At 48.8% G+C, this 23,451-nt stretch overlaps 1 protein-coding gene across 1 annotated transcript in view; it reads right to left on the bottom strand.

The window, feature by feature from the left end:
* Positions 1 to 228: 228 nt before the first annotated feature.
* The window catches only part of LOC142589619 (uncharacterized), a 30,783-nt gene continuing 7,560 nt past the window's right edge, over positions 229 to 23,451 (bottom strand). Inside the window, exons 3-9 of the mRNA XM_075701126.1 lie at positions 21,362 to 22,356; positions 19,763 to 19,929; positions 17,307 to 17,493; positions 15,347 to 15,538; positions 11,723 to 11,880; positions 9,306 to 9,709; positions 229 to 1,923 (exon numbers count right to left, since the gene is read on the bottom strand). Coding sequence (XP_075557241.1) covers positions 1,566 to 1,923; positions 9,306 to 9,709; positions 11,723 to 11,880; positions 15,347 to 15,538; positions 17,307 to 17,493; positions 19,763 to 19,929; positions 21,362 to 22,331 — 2,436 coding nt within the window. The 5' untranslated portion in view covers positions 22,332 to 22,356 and the 3' untranslated portion in view covers positions 229 to 1,565. The remainder of the gene's footprint in view (positions 1,924 to 9,305; positions 9,710 to 11,722; positions 11,881 to 15,346; positions 15,539 to 17,306; positions 17,494 to 19,762; positions 19,930 to 21,361; positions 22,357 to 23,451) is intronic.

The following is a 23,451-nucleotide window of genomic DNA, read 5'->3' on the forward strand; positions in this document are numbered from 1 at the left end:
CAGGCGATACCACACAGTACCACCGCAAGGCGGTAATACCACCATGCGCTCGTACCGGTGGTAAGGGAAGTGTTCGCGCAATTTTCCCTCATAACAGCTAGCGTTTTGAGACTGTCCGTGAGATGCTACCATTGATGCTTTGATGGAGACGGCACGGCACCTCGTATTTGTCTTCGATCCACGATAGACAAACATGCAGACTTTACAAAGCAGTGCGGCGAAAAGTATACACTGGCATAGTCACGAGCGCATTTTCCTTTAACATAATATTGCACGCGCTGTGCACTAGTGATAGACCAGTGCTCTCAGATTTTGCATCGACAGGCGAACGCTATTTGCGAGAGAATGTACCCTCGTTACGCTTCCGCCGCTTCTACGATGGTTCTGCGGTGCACAGAACCGCAAGATGACCTGCGAAACTACAGAGTTGCGACGTAATGCTAACGCGGCTCTCACATTTACCGATGAGTCACCACTATCAAGTCGCCACTATTTTTTTACGACATTTCCTTTATTACACGAGGTTTTCAACATATGCCAATGGTAACTCAGTGTACGACTGTGACGTCAAAGCGGTAGGATTGAAAAAGCATCGAAACGACTGTGTCCCTTTGACGTCAAGACAAACACTGGTCAACGGGCGCTCATCCAAAACTCTGCAAGTCTATGCGGTGCTTTAGTTTATAGCAAAACATAAGTGCACAAACGTCCCGATTGATGCATTTCGTCCCGCTACTGGTATCGCAATGTTTCTCGCGCGGCTATGTTATCGTTATCACCTATGTCAATAACCAATCAATCAAGCATATTGAGAGTTTCAGAACATTTTGTAGCACATGGTGGTTCCTTACACGTGCGGTCGACGTATGTCGCAGATTTGGGCCAACAATTAATCCAATAAAACTGTTGAAACAGTATTCCGAACAACTTGCACGAAAAGAGTTCTCGTACCGGTACCAAGATTTCAGAAAGATGTCGACCACCGTGACAAAACTGTCAAGCAGCACCGTTGGAATGAGGAGCGTTGTCAAAGTCCCGGTGAACATGTGCAAGCACAAACGAAACTTCAATCGGCACAGGTTCTCCATGTCCAATGCAATGCACATGTCACGTCACCAAAATACGTACATTGCTCATACACCGCAAGAAAACACGGGAACAAATACTGCAGATTCATACGAATTCAGGTCTTTGCTTTGGCGCAGAAATATCGTCCGAAACAAGCGGAAAGGACAACTCGCAAAAAGAAGTCAAAAAAGGAAAGCACATATTATGAGCCCCTAGGAGCACCTTGTTCACAATAACTAGGTAGGTGCACACCGCAAAGATGGCGCAACGATCGTGGTTAGGTATCTGGTCCCGTGTTTACATCCTCTGTTGAGTGGATGTACAATTATTCTGGCAATAATTGCGTAAATAGGAATCCTTCCGCGATAGTACGGTGCTGCATCCCTGCGTATGATGTGATGCGGAAATATAAAAAAAAGAAATCGGCGCACAGGAAAGTCAACTATCACACGAAACGAAAATAGTAAGTAAAGAAACCGCAAAATCAAACTTCGGGACTACACGAAAAGGCAGCCACGATCGAACACCCGCCACTGACAGTCAAACGCCGCCTGAAACTCGGATCCGTTCATGGCGAGGTCGCACTTCTCGCGAGCGTCCGGGTCGCCGCAAAAGCGGCTGCAATAGCTGACGTAGAACGTCTGCGTGGCGGTCAGCTTCTCCAGCAGCGTCAGCCTGAGCGGCGAAGCGTCCGAGACCCTCTTCATCGCCGCCAAAGCGACGTCGAGGGCGAACAAGTCGCCGATGGCCCTCGCTTCGTGCGCAGACCGGGCCTTGTCGAGTCGGCACTGCGCCGAACTGTCTTCGCGCTCCCACCACGTCGAAACCGTGCTCGCACCGTCGTAGTCGTGGAACCTGCGAGAGATGAGCGGCGAGAATGAGGGGAACCGAGGGGCAACGATTTTTTCTTAGCCACCATCGTACGAAACCAACAGACAACGAAGCCAAGGAAAACAGAGGAAACCAACCGCTCTCTTCACTACCTCTAGCCGGTTGTCGCGATTTTGCGACATATCGAATCCGAGCTCCTAAATCAAAATAGGACGCTTCAGGGGATTGTTTAGTCGAGATCGGGCCCAAGTTCGGATTCTCTATTTAAATGCAGAAATGCTTTTCTGCGACAACAGCTGGACCTGTTTCTATGAAATGTGTTGCATTTCTGAGAGAAAGTGAAATTCTGATGACTCTAGGAAGGAGAATGTTGATTTAAACCCTGAATATTTTTTTTTTAATTTCAGAATAATTCGTGAGTGAGAAAGCTGTATTTCAACAGAATTCATTACTTTACAGGTCGTTGTGGTTCAAACGAGTTACGGCCACGCACTTACAACACAATACTAAAAATTATGTGCCAGAAGATTGTCGTGGGTCTGTTGGTCCAGGAAAGTCAATGTTTTTTGATAATTCTACGAAAGTTAACCGGACTATAACAATCCCGAATTGTAGATTGTTCACCGTTCTCGCAAACATGTGTGTACTTTTTATGCTTGCGATGCATATCTGGAGCCCGTATTCATGGAACTGGAGAGCTAATACCTCGCGATCTTGCTCGAGAAACATCGCTGGGACCCGTCCACAACTTAGCCTCGACAAACAAGAGGCGATAAGGAAAATACTCGCCTAATCACAAACATGTATATCGCGCAAGCAGGGCGTATTGAAACTACAACCACGCTGACTTTCGTGCGCATAATCATCCATATGTTTCTCACTGTGCCCGGAAAAAAAATCGCCTCAATTGAACCTTCCGCGCCAGTCGATGCAGCTGACCAACTTGCGGGCGAACTGGAAACCGATGCCAGCGTACGTCATGGTCTGAGAACCCTGCCGGTGGTAGGACGGCGGAAACACGGCGGCCAGACCGAGGGTCATGTGGTTGAGCGAGTACACGTAGAGGATCTCCTCGGTGTACCACCTCAGCAGCAGGGTCATGAGGGTCCCGTAGTATGGTCTCACCAGCGATGCCCTCTGCGCCCTGCGAGACATAAGCCAGGACTCGTAGAAGGTGCGCGGCTGCGTGGAAGGGTACCGCGAGTACAGGGTGTCGAGCAGGTCCGGACTGAGGAACGGTGGCGGAGGCCACAGAACCTGGAACGTGTGCGCCCTGATCTTGGCACCGGCCCTGTTCTTGGTGGCGTTCGAGAGGCCCAGAGAGGATCGCACGGCCTCGACCAGGGTGTGTGCGGTTGCGTTCAGCACTGCGGTCACCTTGGCGCGTTCCTGGGACGGAAACATGTGCGCGAAGAGCGGCGCCAGAGGGGCGACACCGAACGACTCGAGAACCACAGCGTAGCAGAGGATTCGGGAGGTCAGGTCGGGCTCCGAAACTACAGTACCGTCCGCGACGGACGGCGGGGGTACTTGGTCGAAAAGCCGGTTCTCGATCCAGGCGTACGAATAGGCGAACATCCAGCCCACAACGTCCAAGAGCCTGGCGGCTGGAATGTCGACAGCAAGCCTCGACAGCCCGGAAAACAGCCGCCCGTTGAGCACCAGGAGCGCCGTGTCGAGACTAGTGTTCACGCCGTCCCCTTGCGCCGCTGTGACACCCAGCTGCTCGACCAGGAGCGACGTCCAGTCCGAGGACGACACGCCCTCAAAGAGGGCGGACCCGGAGTCCCTCAGCTGCACGAAACGGTCGTCTATATCGTCTCCGCCACTCAGCGCGAACAGGATTGCCTCGCGAACCGCCTTCTCGTCGCGCTTCAGTTGTTCCAACGCCGCGACATCCTCGAAAGGGTCCTCAGTGTCGCTGGCGCCTTGACCGGCGTCGCGGTTCGACAGGTACCGGGCCAGGGCGCTCGCGGTGCTGTCGTACGCCGGATCGTCAAGGCAACCGACCTGCTCCATTCGCAGCAGCGGCACGTGACCGGGCTCCCCCATTACGATTACGGGTCCCTCCACGTCGGCGCGCAGCTCCAGGTGACGGAATCGAACGTCGAACCAGAGCGCAGCGTTCCACTTGACGGACAACTCGAGCAGCACGCGCAGCACACCGACGAGTGTGGCCTGGCCACGGAACAGAGTGGGCCACTTGAGGCCTCGTTGCCGCATGAAAGACCCCAGTGAAGCTGCGGGACGCCTTTCGACTCCCCTGCTCAGGCAAAGGGCCAAGGCCGCGCGGGCCTTGGCGGCCGTGGACGAGTTCCCGTTTCCCGAGAGCAGATTCTGCGCAACGATTTGGCGGGCGTAGACACGGGCCAGCCTGCACGCGCGCACGTCCATGTCGTCCATGCGTTGGAACGAAAGATATCGCATTCAAGATGTTTTTCTTTAATGCAATTAGCATTCTTTGATAGCTTTATAGCATGTTGCGGTACGTATATACCTTATTTCACCCAGCAATCCAGTATCTACTTAGATTGGGCCACTAGATATGTGCTCGCTGCTGTCTTATACCGAGCAGACAATATGATCCACTGGATATGTGCCCGAACAGACGACTTGCTGCTGGCCATTACAGCAGCAACTTAGGTCACGGGATACACGCCAATGGGTATGTGCCCAAACAGACAACTTGTGCACAGCGCATTGGATATTGGTACGTAACCAATCTTGGCCAATCGCCCCAGAATGGATGTGTCCAGGGTGACAAAGGGGTATGTAGCCTTAAATGTATCAAAGCGATAACGCTCCGCCCACTGCACATCTGCGCGTCTAGAGCGGCCTTTTGATGGGAATCCATTGCGACGAAGTTTCCGTCAGGATTCTGGGGATACTACGGAGTTTCAGCTGGGGTGCAGTTATACCAGGTATAAGATGGGATTCGTACGATGCTGGCGTTGTCGATAAGGACAGCGCTGAGGCGATACTTGATATGGCCTTCAATAGTGGTTTAAGCCAAATCATTCAGCAACCTACACGTGTCACTTCGTCGAGCAGCACAATTCTTGATCTAACTTTTGTGAGTGAAAACATTCCTGTAGAGAACGTATCATGGGAAATAATTGACAAAATTTCCGACCACAAGGCAACCAAATGCTGCCTATCATTGCCATCGTCAGCACGCTCAGAGAAATTGATCACAGGAATATATGATTGAAAAAACGAAGATGATGTCAGCATTCTTGACCTTTTTGACTATCACTACCACAATTTTTCTTGTTTTTTCCATGATAATTCTGTGACAGTAGATGAATTATGGGCGAAATTTAAGACCTATGTACAGCAATGTTTATCAAACTTTGTACCCATGAAAAAAAAAAGAAAGTGCACAAAAGAAACCCTTAGATCACAAGGAATATAATACATATGAAACGTAAAATGTCAAGGCTGAGGAAACTTAGGAATAAGACATCAAATCCCTGCAACTCTGAGAAAATTAGCAAATTGGCACATGTGTTGAGAGCAGTGATAAAACAAGCAAAACATACGTACATGAACGTCACACTTAGCAACTTCATCAAGGCGGCTCCTCAAAAATTTTGGAGATATTTTAACGCGAACATGCATAAGCAAAGCAATTTGCCGCATAACGATGCTTTCCAAAGAGCAAATCCGTATAATAACTTTTCTAAATTCGTTTTTACACAAGACAACGGAACTTCACCAGATTTAAACCATCAGCCGAGAGGAACCGGCGACATACTTGGTGATATAGAGCTAACGGAATCGGGTATACTTTCACTGCTGCTTAACATCGACATTAAAATATCTTGCGGCCAAGATGGCATTCCAAATACTTTTCTCAAGAGATACGCAGAATGGGTCTCTAAATACCTCTTACTTGTCTTTAAAAATCTCTAGAATCGTCTGACGTGCCCAAAGACTGGAAAATAGCAAAGATTGTCCCGATTCTTAAATCAGGTGACGCAACAAGCCCATCAAATTATAGACCGATCTTGCTAACTTGCACATCTTGCAAAATTCTCGAACACATCATGCTAAAACACATCGTAACCTTTGCGAAAGATAACTGATTAGCAACAACCAACATGGTTTCAGAAAAGGTCTGTCTACTGTTACGCAACTGACACAAACTGTGCATGATCTCGCTCTAACAATTGATAACCGCGGGCAGACTGACATAATATTTTTAGATCTATCGAAAGCCTTGGACCGGGTATCCCATCCTAAACTCCTGCGCAAACTACAACACATTCTCGGATCTGGCAGCATAATAAACTAGATAAAAGCTTATCTTGCAGGTCGACAACAGTACGTAGAAATCGAAAGTCAGCAATCTGATTGGGTAGATGTGTCATCCGGAGTACCACAAGGAACAGTCTTAGCACCAATTCTCTTTTTACTATACATCAATGACATGACAGATAGCATGAAATAAACGATGCGCATGTTTGCAGATGATTGCATTATATATATAGGGAGATTAGGAACCATAATGATCAAGTAACACTAAATCACGAGCTTGCGCAAGTAGCAAATTGGTGTCAGGCATGGCAAATGAAGATTAATTTAGCCAAGACTTTTTATGAGGGTAAGCAGAAAAAGAACCCCACTAGAATTCACCAACACGATCGAAAAGCAAAAATTAAAGATAGTCGATGATCACAAGTTCTTTCTTTTCGAGAACAGTTTACTGTTGTTAACAATTTCTCTTCCCCGCCTTCTTCTGTTAGCTCTGGTGTGCCACAAGGCAGCGTCCTCGGCCCCTTGCTCTTCTTAATCTACATTAACGACTTACCCACCCAGATTACTTCCTGCATGCGCCTTTTTGCCGATGACTGTATAATCTACCGTCCTATTCACACGACTGACGATCACTTGAAACTTCAAGCAGATCTTAATCTTATCGCTAACTGGTGTAACAAATGGCTCATGACACTAAACTTTACAAAGTGCGAGGTGATGTGCTTCAGCCGAAAATGTGTAAATTCTAAATATTCGTATCATCTTAATAACACTATGCTTTCCCACACTTCATCATATAAGTACCTTGGTGTTGTTCTTACAGAGAATCTTTCATGGGCCCCACACATCATTTCTACATGCGCCAAAGCATCACGTTCTCTGGGCTATCTACGACGCAATTTGCGAAATGCCCCGCCAAACATTCGAAAACTCGCTTTCCAAACATTCATTTTGCCACAGTTAGAATTCGCCTCCCCAATTTGGTCCCCTCATCAAAATTACCTAATAAATATGACGGAAATGATACAAAACAGAGCAGCCCGGTTCATATCGCGTAACTACAGTATAAACTCGAGCATTACACAAATTAAACTAGACCTACTGTTGCCGCCATTAGATATCCGCCGTAACATCGCTCTTCTGTGCTTATTCCACAAATATATTTACACTAATAAACGAACCCGGTTGCAACTACAAATACCCCACTCTTTTTCACGCAGATTACATAATCAGTTCAGTTTCATGCGCATATACGGTAAAACAAATGCATTTAATTCATCGGCACTACCACGTGCCATCCGTCTCTGGAATGACCTCCCTGATAACATAGCCTCCATATCTAATCCCGACACGTTCCGCTCTCAGTTACTCATGCTTTTCCCATTTAATACCGTTCACGAGTGACCAATCTAGTGTATGTTATCGTGCATTTTTGCCATATTGTATATCATTTTCATAAACGGAATTCCTTTGCTCTGTTAACAGTAACAAGTGTTCGTGTGCCTTCAGATATTGCTTTGTATTCCTAGTGCCTTCAATATTGTGTAACATGGTAATCTTTTTATAGCACTGTTCCTATTAGAAATTTGTACCTTTTATACCTCTTACTGTTCAATGTGCCCCCCTTACTTTATGCCCTTCCATAGGGCCTGTAAGGTTCTTTTGAATAAATAAATAAATAAATACTTGGGCATTGTCCTATCATCTGATATGAAATGGGACAAACATGTGTCACACATAATCTTCTAAGGCGTTTGCAACACTTTGTTCACTTAAACGCTCTTTAAAATCTGCCTCACCAGACACTAAGAAGCTAGCCTACACCTCATTCGTTCGTCCTGTACTAGAATATGGTATTACCTGCTGGTTCCCCTGTACCAAACAGTGCATAAAACGCCTAGAAGCAATAGAGAAAAAAGCCATCAGATTCATTTATAATAGGTACAACCGTAATGATTCTCCGACAGAACTCTTTGATAAAGCTTGCCTACCGATCATTTACAAGCGTGCTAAATTCTTACGCCTCAAGTTTCTGTTCCGCCTCCTTAACGGGAGCTACAAATTAAACAGCGGCGCATATGTATCTTTCACTGAACAGCGAAACACTAGAACTAAACATCAAACATTTTATTGAATACAGGTTCCACACAGACACATTCAGGTATTCTTTCTTTCCCCAGACAGAGACTGGAATTCATTGCCTAGTGATATTATAATTTGCTCACCTGACGATTTCCTTCCTATGCTGGAAAAACATGTCTATGAGTACGCATCTTGATTTATCAGTATCGCCTACAGACACCGCATTTTGTCTCTAATTGGTTTTGATGTACTTTTTTCTTGTTTATCTTATGCTTCTGTATTTCTGTTCACTAACCTTTAAGGGCTGACTCAGGAAGGTCACACCCTTTCATTGCATTGCTCAACTACGTCTTCTTGTAAACTACAATATTAACAAGTGTAAGTTTGTCATTCTTATTTTGATGCAATGTATTTTCCCATGTTGTGCAACAGCCTCCAAATGGAGGCTAGCAGTATGTATGAAATAAATAAATAAATAAAAACAGGATATGCAATGTGTTTGGAATGTCGTGGGCAGCGAGATGACCACTTCGTGCGTATGCAATGGCAATACGGTGTGCCGCTATTGCTTTAATGCTAAGCGCATTACCATCGACAATCATAGTCTCAAATGAACATGTTTTAAAGCTTTTTTTGTCAATAAGTCAATACCTTTTATTCAGTTGCGCATTTATTTTGCTTTCGGTGCTTGATGAAATTGATGGTTCGACATCTCTTCTGGTCGGCAGGAGGCACGTCAACCCTTCTGCAATGCAACTACTGCTGTCACGTTCGCTTCCATTGCAGCACGCCTGACGCGGCAGGCTGCACTTTCTTTTTTATCCAGCAGCCGTGCCTGTACTAGCCGTCTTTCCCATGCTGACAGAACCACCAACGCTTGCATCTTCCACAGGAGGGACGAATGGATGCTATGAGTGTCCCCTTTGAAATAAGGCGGTGGGTTGCGTCACCGAGCTCTTGTTCTCATTTTTCCCTACTGTCCTAACTACCTTTTCTCTGTTTTTACTAGCGCCAGAGTCCCCTCTAGTGAGCCTTGCAGGAAACTTATGAATCGTACCACTGACCTTCGTGCCGGGTCGATGTGTCGAAGAAGGCCGTCTCCAGCTTCCCCAGTGTAGTTACTCGTCCCCTTGGCAGACGGCGCCGTCGTCGCTTGCACGTCATCGCTGGTGTCACCGCTTCCGGCCCCGCAGACGTACGCGTGGAAGCTCAGGCAAGGGTTCGCCGACACGTCGAGCGTGCGCAGAATGCGACGCGCATGCGTCAAGCAGTCCTCCGTGGCGCACACGACGGGCACGGAGACGTACGGCGTGCGCAGCATCTGCTGCAGCACGAACACGCACAGCGCGCTCACCACGAACAGGCAGGCGCTAGAGACGAGCACCACGACCCCCCTGGTGCAGTGGCCCTCGTCCTCGAAGCCCGCCGAGGACGGGTCGTGGGCGCTGCTCAGTGGGCGTCCTGGACACTGCATCGTAGGCGCGCAGCAATAGGCACAGAGACCTCCTCCACGTTGTGAGGCATCTACGTCGATTCGCACTATTCCGGCAGCTTGGCAAATCATTCGTAAAACAAAATGCTTCGCAAAACAGAAACCAGCATCTGTTGCGTTACCCAAAGGAACGACAGGGGAACCCGATTACAGCTGGGCTAGTTATTACAGCAAAGCTGTCTTCGGCTAAGGTTCCGTGCATTTTTGTTCTGCGTGCGTAAAAACCGTGGGCCGGTCTCGCAGATAGCGCAATACCGGGTCGACCCGCGACGGAGGTGAGGCAGGCTTCAAGCACTCCGCCAACTTTCGAAAATAAGCTTGATATATCGGGTGCAAATAGAATACATATCAGGTATTTCTCTACATAGAACTCGCACACTGCTTGACATGAGAGCTGTTGTGGCCGGACAGTTTTGAAGTGGCCAGTAAGAAAGTGTTTGCAATTAGAGACATGTGGACCCAAGTGTCAGCAGGGCACTCTCGCCTTTGGCTTTGCGTAGCACCAGCATCGGCGCGTTTACAATTTGTCCTTTCTGTTAATTTTATTTCGTTTCACTTTTCGACGGCGCCACCTAACTCCTCGAACGAGTGGTTAAAAATAATGTTCTTGTGTGTGTGCGTGCATGTGTGTGTGCGTGCATGTGTGTGTGTGTGTGTGTGTGTGTGTGTGCGTGCATGTGTGTGTGTGCATGTGTGTGTGTGCATGTGCGTGCATGTGCGTGCATGCGTGTGTGTGTGTGCATGTGCGTGCATGTGCGTGCATGCGTGTGCATGCGTGCATGTGCGTGCGTGCGTGTATATGCGAGTGCGTGCGCGTGTGCGTGCGCGCGTGAGTGAGAGTGAGTGAGTGTGAGTGAGTGAGTGAGAGTGAGTTTATCCAGCAGGCCGTGGATATGTTAACGAGAACGCCCTAGTCCGGCGTCGCCTCAATACTCTCTGGGCGGTGGCGCGTGAAACCTCGCGCCAGAGCGTCGCAGAAATTGCCTCGCGTGCCTTTTGTTCTCCCGCGCCATAGTCCAGAGAGGAAGTTCGCGCTCGTCACCAACTAATGCAATCTGCGCGCGCTCTTGAAGAAGACCCAACAGACAGAACGGCAGTCACGAGCGGCTGCCGCATTCCTATGTTGCAGCGAAGTTAAATGTGTACTCTGCAAGAAACGCCTCGAGTTGCACAAGCATATCTGGAGGCAAATGTGCACAGAGCGGTTGGCAGAGCAACCGAACACATTCGCGTGAATTGAACTCTACTGCGAACCTAACATACTGGGCCGAGTCCGCACAGACACTCGTAGGTCACGTGATGTACCGGCTGTTCGAGGTACGGGAGAGAGAAAAAATGCGAAGGGAACGGTTTCACGAAGAGTTGGTTTGCGAAGGACAGGTGGCGTGACGTCACACTTCTTTCTAGATTATTTCGTCCCTCCAGGAAACCAACCTAGTACAGATTCCGTTAGTGTTTACCCACATAAGTCCCGAAAGACTTCCGGTTTCAGCTTATTGAATAGCCCGCTATATTTAGCGGATACATGTAGGACCCTACACAATACGCCGATTTTGCTACGCAGCTAAACGGTATTTCTTATTTAACGCTTACTCCGAAACGGACAAGGAAGCTACGTGTACGAGCGCAATAACATGAACATACATATCAGCTCAATCATTATTAAAGCTCAAGCCTGAAGTCCATGCTCTGAAATTATTTTTCTGGGCAAATTTGGATGCCATAAGCGCACGAGTAAAAGATTTGTGGGGTCACAAATTCACTCCTACCACAGTGCAGATAGAAGGATCTATAATCAAAGCATGTCAAACCTGCATTCAGGTAATTTGAATTCAAATTCATTTATTCATCGATATAATCACATGTATAAAGGAAAACGTTATCGACATTGTGGTTCAGCGGAGTTGACACACTGACATATCAGCGCGTCATATGGACTTTGTTTAGATAAACATCTGGAGGGAGCGGTCGATCGGTTCATCGATTTACATCTTTCAGGCTGACACGCGATCCCCGGCGATGCGGCTGCCTCGGATGACGAATGCGGGAAGCACGCCTCCCGCGCGACGGGCCTCGGCTGAGCCGCACGTCGACGTCATCGAGTGAAGACCAATGCGGTGGCTCCGACGACAGGCTCAAAGCTCCACCTGCGACATTGAGGACACCTTGAGATTGCTCCTTGCTGGGCTCGTTGGCTCTTACCGTACTGAAAAGATTAAACGGACTCTACAGAGGAGCAAATTACACGACGGTTACGAACGGGTAACGCTAATGTTGAAGCGTTAGCTAGCTGTGGTGCGGGTTCGGTGTATTCGCTCTCTATTTCGAGCGCGCCGAATCACTTCGGGTGGGAAGGTCGCACTTTCACTTTGACAAATCCGAGCAAAGAATGTTTTGTAGCGTACTGGTTTCAACTACTACATTTTTCTCCGATGCTCCAGTGCTGGCCACCTTTGTAAGCATACAGCAGCCGAGCAAGCCATCACCGCCGGCTCTAGCCTAACACCATCTGATGCATGATGCGGCGGTAAACGCCCGCGCCGCGAACGACTCACTAAGGGAAAGGCGAGGCATGACCGCGGGCGCAATCGGTGGGTTTTGGGCCGCCCGCGATGCGTGAAGCGGAACACCACTTGATGACGTTGCAGGAAGAGATATTTGGATCACGTGACCGAACTCTTCTCTTTCATTCGTGGAAGCGCACGCGGGCCCTCCTGGCGCGCTGCCAAAATCTGCTATGCGGACAGCGTCGACGACACGTGACGAACCAGCTAAGAAAATCTAACGCTTTAAAAGAGACAGAGCTGCAGTAGTAAATTACCCTCCTACAATACCATAAAAGCCACTTTTATTGCGACAGGAGATTTGGCAAGCCACAAATGACGCAAGAGGAGAAGACGGGTGGCGACGCCACGTCGAAGTTTTTGCCCTAGCTCTCCACCATGACGTCATAAATTTTGACAGCGGCTGCTCGGACCTAGACAATCCTTATCGGTGAAAATAATTACGTAGTATTCTGAACGAACCAAGGACAATTCCGAATGTTTCGAGAACATTTTCCGTGCCACAAGGGCCCAAACACAAAAAAGCAGTTCAAAATTCGTGACGTCATGATGATGTGCGGGCACCGAGCTTTCGGCGCGTAAATAATAAAATTAAAGTTCGACCCTTTATGTTCTCTTCTAGTAAGGTATCTCATTCCCCCCCATAATGTAGCATATTTGTGCGACCTTGCAGAATTACAACCCAATTTCCAGCAAAGTTGTTGCTTTTGGAGTTGTAATAAGAATTCTGGTTGCCTGTGTCAAATCAAATTTGAAATCGATGCCCATATGACTGGTCCTCTGGAAACCGTGGCAACGTATAACGATTTCTAGAACTTAATAAATCTTTACAAAGGCAGTAATTTACTCATAAAAATATTTATTCGACAGAACATTGACCAAGGGTCCACGCCTTGTCGCTTTTTTATGCTAAATTTAATCTCGGTTCCGTTCACAGTCCTACCAGGGAAGCGGGGCAAATACTGCGCTGTTCGTAAAGCATAGCTGCAGCGCTGTAATCACTTGTACACATAATTTACTGCTAATGCGATAACTTGCCTGTAATTGCGTGTTTACTTGTGTTTGTGCGCTTGCGTCCGTATGCTTGCGTGCGTGTGCGTGTGCGCGTGTATGTGTATGTGAGCGTGTGTGTGCGTATGTGTGCGCGCGCGTGTGTGTGCGTATGTGTGCGTGTGTGTGCGTATGTGTGCGTATGTGTGCGCGCGCGTGTGCGTATGCGTGCGCGTATGTGTGCACGCGTATGTATGCGCGCGCGTGTGCGTATGCGTGCGCGTATGTGTGCACGCGTATGTATGCGCGCGTCGTGCGTATGTGCGCGTGTATGTGCGCGTGCGTATGTACGCGTGTGTGCGTATGCGCGCATGTGTGCGTATGCGCGCATGTGTGCGTATGGGCACATGTGTGCGTATGCGCGCGCGTGCGCATTACAAGTGGACGAGACAAATGAGAAATTTCAGCTGGTTAGCTTGACTGGCCTCAAACGAACAGGCATAATCAGCATTTTGTGGATTTTATAACCTCCAGCACAGACAAGTCCGAAAACTGGAAACCGCCAACGGCTAACCTTAAAAGCGGCTCCACAAAATAATTATAGTGCGAATCTACTCGTCGTAAGCCAAATGCTAACTCCGATGTGATTATTATTATTATAGTGCAAAGCTCGACGCAATACAGCCTGGTCGCGTAAAATCGCTGTTTGGAATGGAGCAAATCACTGACCGTATGGTGTAGATGCGACATTTTAACGTGGCAGCGTTAAGGACCCCGTGTCACAGAAAATCCAGCGCCGGCGTCCGGCGCCGACCATCTTGTGAGCGAAATATCATTCCGTACTATGCAAAACGTACCACGCAGGCCCTCCGTGTAGCGCAGAGGCGTCACTAAACTAACTGAACTCCTCGTAATGCAAGTAGCATAGCACAGTAAGGAAGGACAAGTCGAGGGAGAACAAACGCTAATTTTCAACTAAGATTTGTTTTTTGCGGATCCTGATCATATATATATATATATATATATATATATATACACCCATCCGAATCCGCAACGAAGACGAAGGTACAGTGCCACGCGCAGGCTATGTCAAGAATTAAAGCGCTTTCTTCGATAAAGCCACTGACGGCCAACTGACGTAGTCATCTGCTGCTCGTATGGATCTCAAAGTAAAATAATCTCAAAGGAAAATGCGTCCGAAAAATTGTAAAGTGCTACTTACAGACAACTTACAGACATGATAGCATCGGATTGCAATTTGAATATAGGAGAAGATGTTCTGTTACGCGGAAACTCAAATACATTTGTCAGCGTTTCTACCATTCATAGAGCGGCGCGCCCCGCTCGGTTCCTCAGGGCCGATCGAGCCGGCCATCGCCGCAAGCCGCACCGCACGGGTGCGGTCGCGCGAAAGATTGCACGTATCAGACACTTGCGCACAAATTTCGGTTTACAATGTGTAAGGTATACACTGTGCACACAGTGTAAATGGTAATTTGTGCACAATTGCTGGATATGTGCAGTTTCTCAGGCGACCGCAAGCGTGCGGTGCGGCTTGCGGCGATGGCCGACTCGAACGTAAATCGGCCCTTACAACTGCACCATCCAGATGGCGCTCCCTTCACCGCATCCGCCTCCCCACGCAAGAGGCCGCGTTTCTACGAGAAAGCTGTCCTTCTTGCATAGCGTTTGCCGCCAGCGTTTCCCGGTGAACATTTCTGTTACATAAGCTGCAGTTGCCGGGAAGCATGAGAAGCAGTCAGCTAGTGTTCTTTTAGTGCTATGGCGTTCCACTTCTAAAGGCAAAGCTTAAGCGTCCTCTAAGTTTTTGTTTTGAAACTATGGTCAGTCATTCGTTTCATTACTACCAACGATTTTAAACGTTGCCGTGTAACAGTGGGCGGGGACAGAGCGATTACATGCCGACCAGCGTGCGCACATGATGGTTGAGCCTCGGAAGCCCGAGTGTACGGTGCCAGATAATCGCCGATGACAAATGTCAAACGGTCACTGCAGCTTATTGGACCAAGTGCTGCCCTCGCGTTCTGGAATGACTCACCCGGAGGAGTACCCGGAAGAGGACACTCGTCGAAGTCTTCTATGGTCTCCAGGCGCGGAGGCTCCAGGTGCTGCTGCTCGGCCACCACAGGCTGGCGCACCTTGAGCGCGGGCCGGTACACCTGCACTCGCTTCTCGTCGGAGACGTCGTCGGACGTCCGGCCAGCCGCGGTTGCACAACGGCTGACGGACTCTGCCCCACCGGCCGGGGCCAATTAAGAATAGGTGCAGCCACAAAGTACAGGACGGGGGGAAAATATTACTGCATCTGAGAGCGCGCATCAAACTGCATTCCTTGGTGCCTTTCCCGAAGCAAGCACCTTCTTTCGAGGCACGGCATTGAGCACGCGCGGCCTTCCATGCTGACGTGCCTACCACTACACCAGTTTCCTGCCAGCGTGCTGTCGGTATCGCTATGACTGCGGAGGATTACGCTAGGAGAGCGGTGCCCTTCGCGAACATGGGGGTTTGCAGTGCGTTGTCACACGTCACAATGGCCGAAACACATACCGCTCTCCTAGCGTAACCTTCTGATATCTTAGCGATACCGACAGCGCGCTTGCAAAAAAAAGAACTAGGCGTAGCGGCAGGCACGTAAGGATGAAATGGCGCGCATGCGCAATGCCATGGCTCGAACGAACGCGCTTGCTTTGTGAAAGGCCGCAAGAATGCAGTTTGACGCGTGCTCGCCGATCCAGTCATATTTTGTCCCATCCTGTGTAGATGCAGTCATATACCTTACAACATGGAAACACGGGAACATGTTTGGTACACACGCATATCACTCGACTAGCGCACTCGTAATTTGTAGGTTGAGCGGATCCACTCCCTCTTCGCGCTCGCATGTCGTCTGCTACAGTCTGCTGCCAGAGCTACAAGAAACTGAAGTGCGCTGCGTCGCTCAATGAGCCGAACCTTTCTAGCTTAACTACAATTATTCGCACTGAAATTTCGCCGAGTCATGACATTCGGCAATGGGTACTGCTTGATACGATTTATAAATGCTCCAACTATGTGTTCCTTTAGGTTTAACTCTAAATAAGCCCGACTGAAAAATTATTTGATGTAAAAGTGGCATAATCTGCAGCACCAATTCCAACTAAGGAACAAATAAAGTGTTTTTTTCGCTTCGTGGTTTCTGCAGTCAACGACCGTTTTAGTCTCGGAGGTGCACATGTTCAAGCTAACGGACTAACAAGATCGCTTTTTAAGACTTCATTCTGATAATACGCGAACACGCACGCTTCGAAGAGTACTGCTTGTTTGCTTTTAATGCTTGATTCGAGCTTTTGAAGCAGCGTACTTTATTATAAATGAATACTGGCATAAGCGCAGTTTCGAGACGGGACACGACAAGGCATCGACGCACGGAACAAGCGCTTCTCCCGTGTGTCGGTGTCTTTATTTGTCTCGTCTAGAAACTGCGCTTACCAGTAATTCATTCATTAGTACGAACCAACTAGGCCAGTAACGAATTTTGTTAACTCATATTATACTTAATTATGCACTGTAAAGGCAGACATCTGCTAATGTCGCAAATACTGGGATGTCAACTTTCCACAAGTATTCGATTTCGAGTACTTTTGCGAAAAGTATGAGAAAAGTATACTATATTCAATTCGATTCGCTTTTGAGGCTATTCGATTGATATTCCGCCTCAAATATTACTGACACCCTCACAAAATGAGACCTTTCTTAATGGTGTAGATCTTTAAAAGATGCATCATAATTTGACTGCATTTACTTCTACGTTAAAAATGCAATGTAACGGTTTGATCGCTGGCTGACTTCAGTTTGCCAATTAGAAACGCGACACGTTACGTCATAGAAGTCCATACTGTAATTTCCCAGTGGCGGCGCTAGTCTAGCCATCCCGCGTTTACGTCACTTTCAGGCTCCGTCTCGTTTGTTAGTTCTTTACGTACTGTTGCACCATGAAGCAGCAGGCATTCTCAACTCACCGGGAGGATGCCGGCCAGCCGGCGAGTCCGACGACCGGTACCGCGGCGAGATGAAGTCGACGATGGGTCGCAGGACGATGGACACGCGCCGGTTCTTGCGCGGGGGCTCTCGCTCCAGCATGGGGCTCAGGGGCAGCTGGCTCGGGTGCAGCGGAAGCCCTCGGCCCTTGAGGACGCTCAACGCCAACTGACCACCGAGGAACGCCATAAATTGGAGGCACAAAAAGACTTCAGAGTTCTCTCGCGCTGCACACTCCTCGAGCATAGAATCTGTTAGCTGGGTCAGTTGGTAGGCGCACGTCTTTAAAGGAGGAGTGAGCAGCGCAAGCGACGAGGGGCAGTCGGAAAACCCGCCGCGCTGCCAAGCTCTAGGTCAGCGGTTCAATCCCGGCCGCGGCTTTCCCATCTTAGTGGGGAGCAAAACGCGAAAAAAAAAAAAAGAAACGCCCATGCACTTAGATTTAGACACGTTAAAGAACTCCGCGTGATCAAAATAATTTCGGAGACCACCACTAGTTTAGTTTATTTTGGAACAAAAGACTGCACTGATACTGTCTGCAATGCAACGTCACAAAGCGATTAGGCAAGCTAATATATATATATATATATATATATTAGCTTGCCTAATCGCTTTGTGACGTTGCATTGCAGACAGTATCAGTGCAGTCTTTTGTTCCAAAATAAACTAAACTTACCCACCGTCACAAAGTATAAACGCCTTAGCATGGAAGAACGAGCGCGTCTGCCTCGGTAAGCCTTCAGTTGCCCTCTGCGAAAAACATGTTATGCATCTTGACTCCCGATAATGTGATTCATGCCTTCAACGCCGTGTCAACCTTTTCCATAATTTATTTTGCTTTGTTCTGTTTTCAGTACTTTTCTTTCATCTCACAGCACACATGCGTGACCTTATGCGTTATATAACCACTGTTATTACAAAATAAACTTTAGTAGCCAGTCAGCGGTTCTCTTCGTCATCTTCCACTGCCCTGTTCCCTTCCCTGTAAAAACACTTCTCGAGTTCGTCTTCACCGCGCGACCCCCTGGAGCCCTCTGCCGTTCGCCTTTCCCTCATGACATACCCGCGACGGCTGGAACCGGTTTCGTCGTTGATACGCAGTTTCGAGGAGAGATGGCGCTAGTGCTGCGCAGCGTGTAGCGCTCGGTGGCGCGCGCCGCCGCCGCCCGATTCAAAGGGTTGAGCCGCAATCATCCATCCACCCATCCATCCATCGTGTTCGGAAGGTTGCGTTATCGTTTTTATGCGGTTCTTTATTTTCAGGCCCTGACGAATGCGCGCTAAATATGAAAGAAACCTACGTCACCACACGCTAAATCCGTCCGGGTTTCCGTGCTCTCAACCGTGTTTCCAAAGGACCAAACCCGCATGCGCGCCGTAGAAGCAGCCAACGAGTGTGTCTCGATCCGTTACTCAGCGCCATTTTCTTTAGAACGCGGCGTATTTCCACGTTCAATAACACGGCGCTGACGTGGCCTCCGCGAAACCGGAGCCGATCGCACGCGGCCGTAGTTCTTTGGAAACGTGACTGACACAGTACTGTGCTAGAGTCGGATCGAAAATTAACTACACATCGTGCCCGACACGAGCACAGTCTGCTAATGACAGCTCCGTCTCGCTCTCGAAGTGACCCCAATGTTCGCAAATGTTCCGGAGTATAGCAGGTGCGCCTTGAGCCGGACCCGATAACACGACAGAGATACATCCGTGAAAACGCACCGACAAGCCAGAGCATCTTTACCCCGCATGATTCGATGTCAACCGCGAAATACTGCTACCTCTGGAGCCTAACTCGCAATGTCTTTCGTATCGTGCAGTCTTCTATTGGCCGGCCATCTTCGCTAACGTCCACCGAGATGTTATGCATGGAAAGACGCGAACGAGAGGCTATATGCAAGCATCTTTACAAGCGGTTACGCGAAACTGCCCAAACGGCAACAGCCCGCGCTGTAATACACGACTAACCTCTTCGTTTTCGATGATACCGGTCTGCAGGAATATCGCCGCGTACGCGTTATCACATTCAAATAGATGCGCTATCGATATCGAGGTGTTCGCGCACATCCACATGCAGAAAAGACGGGCCCATTCCATCATGCTGCGCCGATTACGACAGCGCGCTCTCGAACTTCCGCGGATATCTAAATGTAACCGAGAGTTAGCGATGACGCCCCTATAAGCTGTTGACTGCGTGATAGCTGCGTCATTCGATTGGACGACCTACGAAGGCACTCGCCTTCATCGCCACCGCTGACGTGTACTTGCGCCTAAAATGAAAAAAGCTCGCTGTTCATTAGTCTGGCTCTTGCCTGTTCAAAGTCACTACCACGTTGAACAGTAAGCCCGTCAGCACAAGTGGCTGACATTTACTCTTACTAACAATATTACCGTAATAACTTTGTGTTGGGGGATGGGGTGGGGATTAAACCGCACGAACCTGGTCAGCCAGTGGATTGGCATCCGGCGATGAGCTCGAAGCGGAGCCGACCGCTGCGCTCAGCGGTGAGGTCGAATCCCGCGGTGACGTAGAGCTCGGGGAAGAGAAAGACAGCGCTGCCTGGGGGTGACGCTGCTCCAGGGTCACGTGGGGTTGCCCTTGCGAAGCTGCGTTGTGTTGACAATTTGGTTCGCAATAAAGCGCGTAACAGGACGGGGTACAAGCAAACTGGACACACAAAGCGCTGTCAACTAACTTTAGAGGAGCCCCGGATGAAATGAATGAATGAATGAATGAAATAGATACATAATAAATAAAAAAAAGAATAAAGAAATAAATAAATAAATAAATCGGCCTCTGATTCTCCCGGTGTCCCTCTCTCATTTGCTCCCATGCCTACCCCTTCCCACATACGACAAAGAGCCAGCTTTGCAATACTAAACGCTGTACAATCATTTATACATTCATCTACACGCGGAACATATGCCGCAGCGCACACAAACATGAAAAATGATATGCAGCAATGACACTAAAAAACCAGGAAAAGCGAGGAAAGACCCCGACTACACTAATATATTTTGCAGATGATGACACATATGAGTGATGATCATTTGTAAGCGCTGCGGAATTTTTTTAAATCGCCTGTGGCAGCTTGCATAGTTCTTCTTGAGCTCGATTATTCAAAAAGGCGAACATTTAGCACGAGAAATCGATGCGCATATTCGATTAACTTACACAAATTCACTAAATAACGTCATAATGAATTAATTCGCAGCACACAATGCAATTTACAAATGGTAGACGGTGACTTTCCAAGACGTATCCACTTGAAATGAATCTCCAGGGTGGCACCAGTTTCGATATATTATTTCCCAAAATGCGGAACGAAATACATGGACGTTCCAGACACTCTTGCGTTTCAATGCATAAACGAGCATGTTAAAAAGTAAGTGCAACAACAGTGCATTTTTATGGCAAGTTTAATGGCGCATGTCCCGAAACTGGTGTCATTCCGGAAATTCATTCCTAGTGAATACGCCTTGTAAACTCACCGGCTACAACTCATAAATCGCAATATATGCAGTAAATTATATATTCAAAAGTTAACGAGTGATTTTTGTTAATTAGCACAATATGTGTTTCGATTTGTCGTGCAAGTAATGTCCACCTCCCTGAATAATCCAGCTCAACAACTAGACCTACGCTACATACAACAGCCGATTTTGAAAAATTCCGGAAAACTTAAAAACGATCCACACCGTATTTCATTTATGACCTAATCATGGCGTGCTGCCGCGAGCGACTCTTTCCGTGTTATAGATGACCATCATTCGCGCAACAAATGGAACGAGATCACCTTCCAAGTTGAACCTAGCTACATTGTCGTGTTGCCGCCCAAATCGCTCCGAATTCAGATGAGCTGCCGTAGTATGAGCAACCCGAGTACTGCTAAATTCCGCGTCATCGCAAAAAGTAGCGAGGCCTCTTAGTTACCGATAGGGATGTCGCCATTAATTGACGCATAAGCTAGACTTTGGATAGACATTGAATGGCCAGCCTGCTTTAAACTATAGCCCCCGTTTGTTTTGCATTTCTTACCGTTGCTGGCAGCATTTCCTGGTGCATCATTATTGCTATGCCCATGGACCCACTCCGACATATCGTTTGCCGCCAGGTGCGCTGCCGAGATGTCCTTTGCCGAAGGGTCCCTAGCTGGGCCCTTCCTTGCCGAGCTCTCCTTCTCCGCCAAGTCCTCTGTCGCCACAGCATTTGTCGTAATGTCCCTAGCCAAGGCCTTCTCGGCGAACCTATCCTGTGCCGGAAAGCGATTTACTGCGCATCCCTTCACCGGCAGGTCCTTCATCGACAAGTCATTTGGCGAAGGCTCTTTTGTCGTCAGATGCTTTCTCAAGACATGTTGACCCCTGTTTTCCGAGCTTTCCTGAGGCGAAAGATCATCAGCTGAAGCGTTTGTCGCCGTGCTCTCCTTCGCCGCGAGGTCCTTTGTCGACTGGTCCTTTGTCGAGACGTCCTTAGAAAAGGTTTTCTTTGACAAGAGGTCCTGAACCACTGTCGTGCCGTCCTTTGTCGATAGGTCCTTTGCGGAAAGGCTTTGTGCAGGTAGGTTCTTTTCCGACAGGTTCTTTGCGGATCGGTCATTTTCCGTCATGTCCGCAGCTGAGAGTTTCTTTGCAGAGAGGTCCGTTGGTGGAAGGTGTGTCACCAAGAGGCTAGTGGCCGAGGTGTTCCTTGCCGCCGAGTGCGTAGACGAGATGTCCTTTTTCGAGGTGTCCTCGCTCCTCGCCGACTTGTCCTGGCGCTTCGCGTTCTGGGAGAGAAGTCCGAGAAACTTGTGCGCAGTGCGTTTGCGAGATCGGCCGGAGGAACCCTTTGAGGACGCGCGTTTTCTGGAACGCTTGTTAGTAGCGAAGGAGTCCGTAGATAAGGTCGGTGCAGAGCTGAGATATTCCGCGGAAGTACCGTCAGGAGAGACCGGGGAGTGCTCCGAGGCATTCGGCTGACCAGCCCCGGGCTGACGCTCCTGCTCGGGACGACCTTGTTCGCTCATGTCACGGTGATAACTTCAGCAATGCCTGAGAGAGAGAGAGAGAGAGAGAGAGAGAGAGAGAGAGAGAGATTCACTTCTGACTATAGAACGAAATAAACTACAACGCTGAAAAGGCACACAGATATGACAATATTGGTGCTATCGGTGACGAGGCCATAGAGGACATGATTTCGGGGAGCGTTTTTAGTGTATTGGTTGATTCCTGGAGGTGCTTTTCATCTGCTCGCAATGATATTATTTATTTATGTCAAATTATGGAGGTAGCATCTGCTGCCCAAGCAAGAGAGAGTAAAGGTGTTAGTAGGCAAAGTTCAAAAGCACCACCAGAGGCAGACTAGAGAAATCATGGGCAAAGAGTTGCCACCGCCAAGCGAACCCTAAAAAAAAAGTTGGGAGACGTAGGTCCTGTTTGGATCGCACCGCTGGCGCGATCGGTTGGGAACTCGGCGCTGACGCCCGTGGTTGTACCTGGGTCGCAAGCCCCAAGGGTAGCGTTGGCCTGGCGGCCTGGGGTACAACTGGAAGCATCCGAAGGTCCCGGCAAAGCATGAGTCGACTGGTAACAACGAAACAACTTGTTTATTTTAACATCGCAAAGAGTTGGCGGTCAGGTTTGACCGTAGTAGAGAGACGGGAGAGCACTTCACTCAACAGAAGAAATCGGAGCCCCCCTTTTGGCGTCCGGGGGCAGCTGTTTTTATACTCTCGCAGTTGAGGGCAAGAAGGAACCCCTCAAAAGACGAGCACGTGAATGTACAATGGGCTAATGGTGACGCACACTGTCGTAGCGATGCCGTAGCACCATGTCGAGCACGATCTCGTAGCACCCTGTCGTGGCGCTGCCGGTCGGACACAATGACTGTAATGAGAGGATGGTCCCTGCTTTGGCATCGCCTGTTTCGGGCACAATGACTGGAACGAGATCCCTGCTTTGGCATCACCTGTTTCGGGCACAATGACTGGAATGAGATCCCTGCTTTGGCATCGCCTGTTTCGGGCACAATGACTGGAATGCGAGGATGATCCCTAGGCGGTCGCATCGCCGCAGTCGCGCCTGGAAACACCTGGCGATGAGTGTTGCGGCGACGACGATCGGGCCAAAATGTCTGCCGCCCCGCCG

The sequence above is a fragment of the Dermacentor variabilis genome, chromosome 8 (assembly GCF_050947875.1).
Source record: "Dermacentor variabilis isolate Ectoservices chromosome 8, ASM5094787v1, whole genome shotgun sequence".
In the NCBI taxonomy this organism is placed as follows: Eukaryota; Metazoa; Arthropoda; class Arachnida; order Ixodida; family Ixodidae; genus Dermacentor; species Dermacentor variabilis.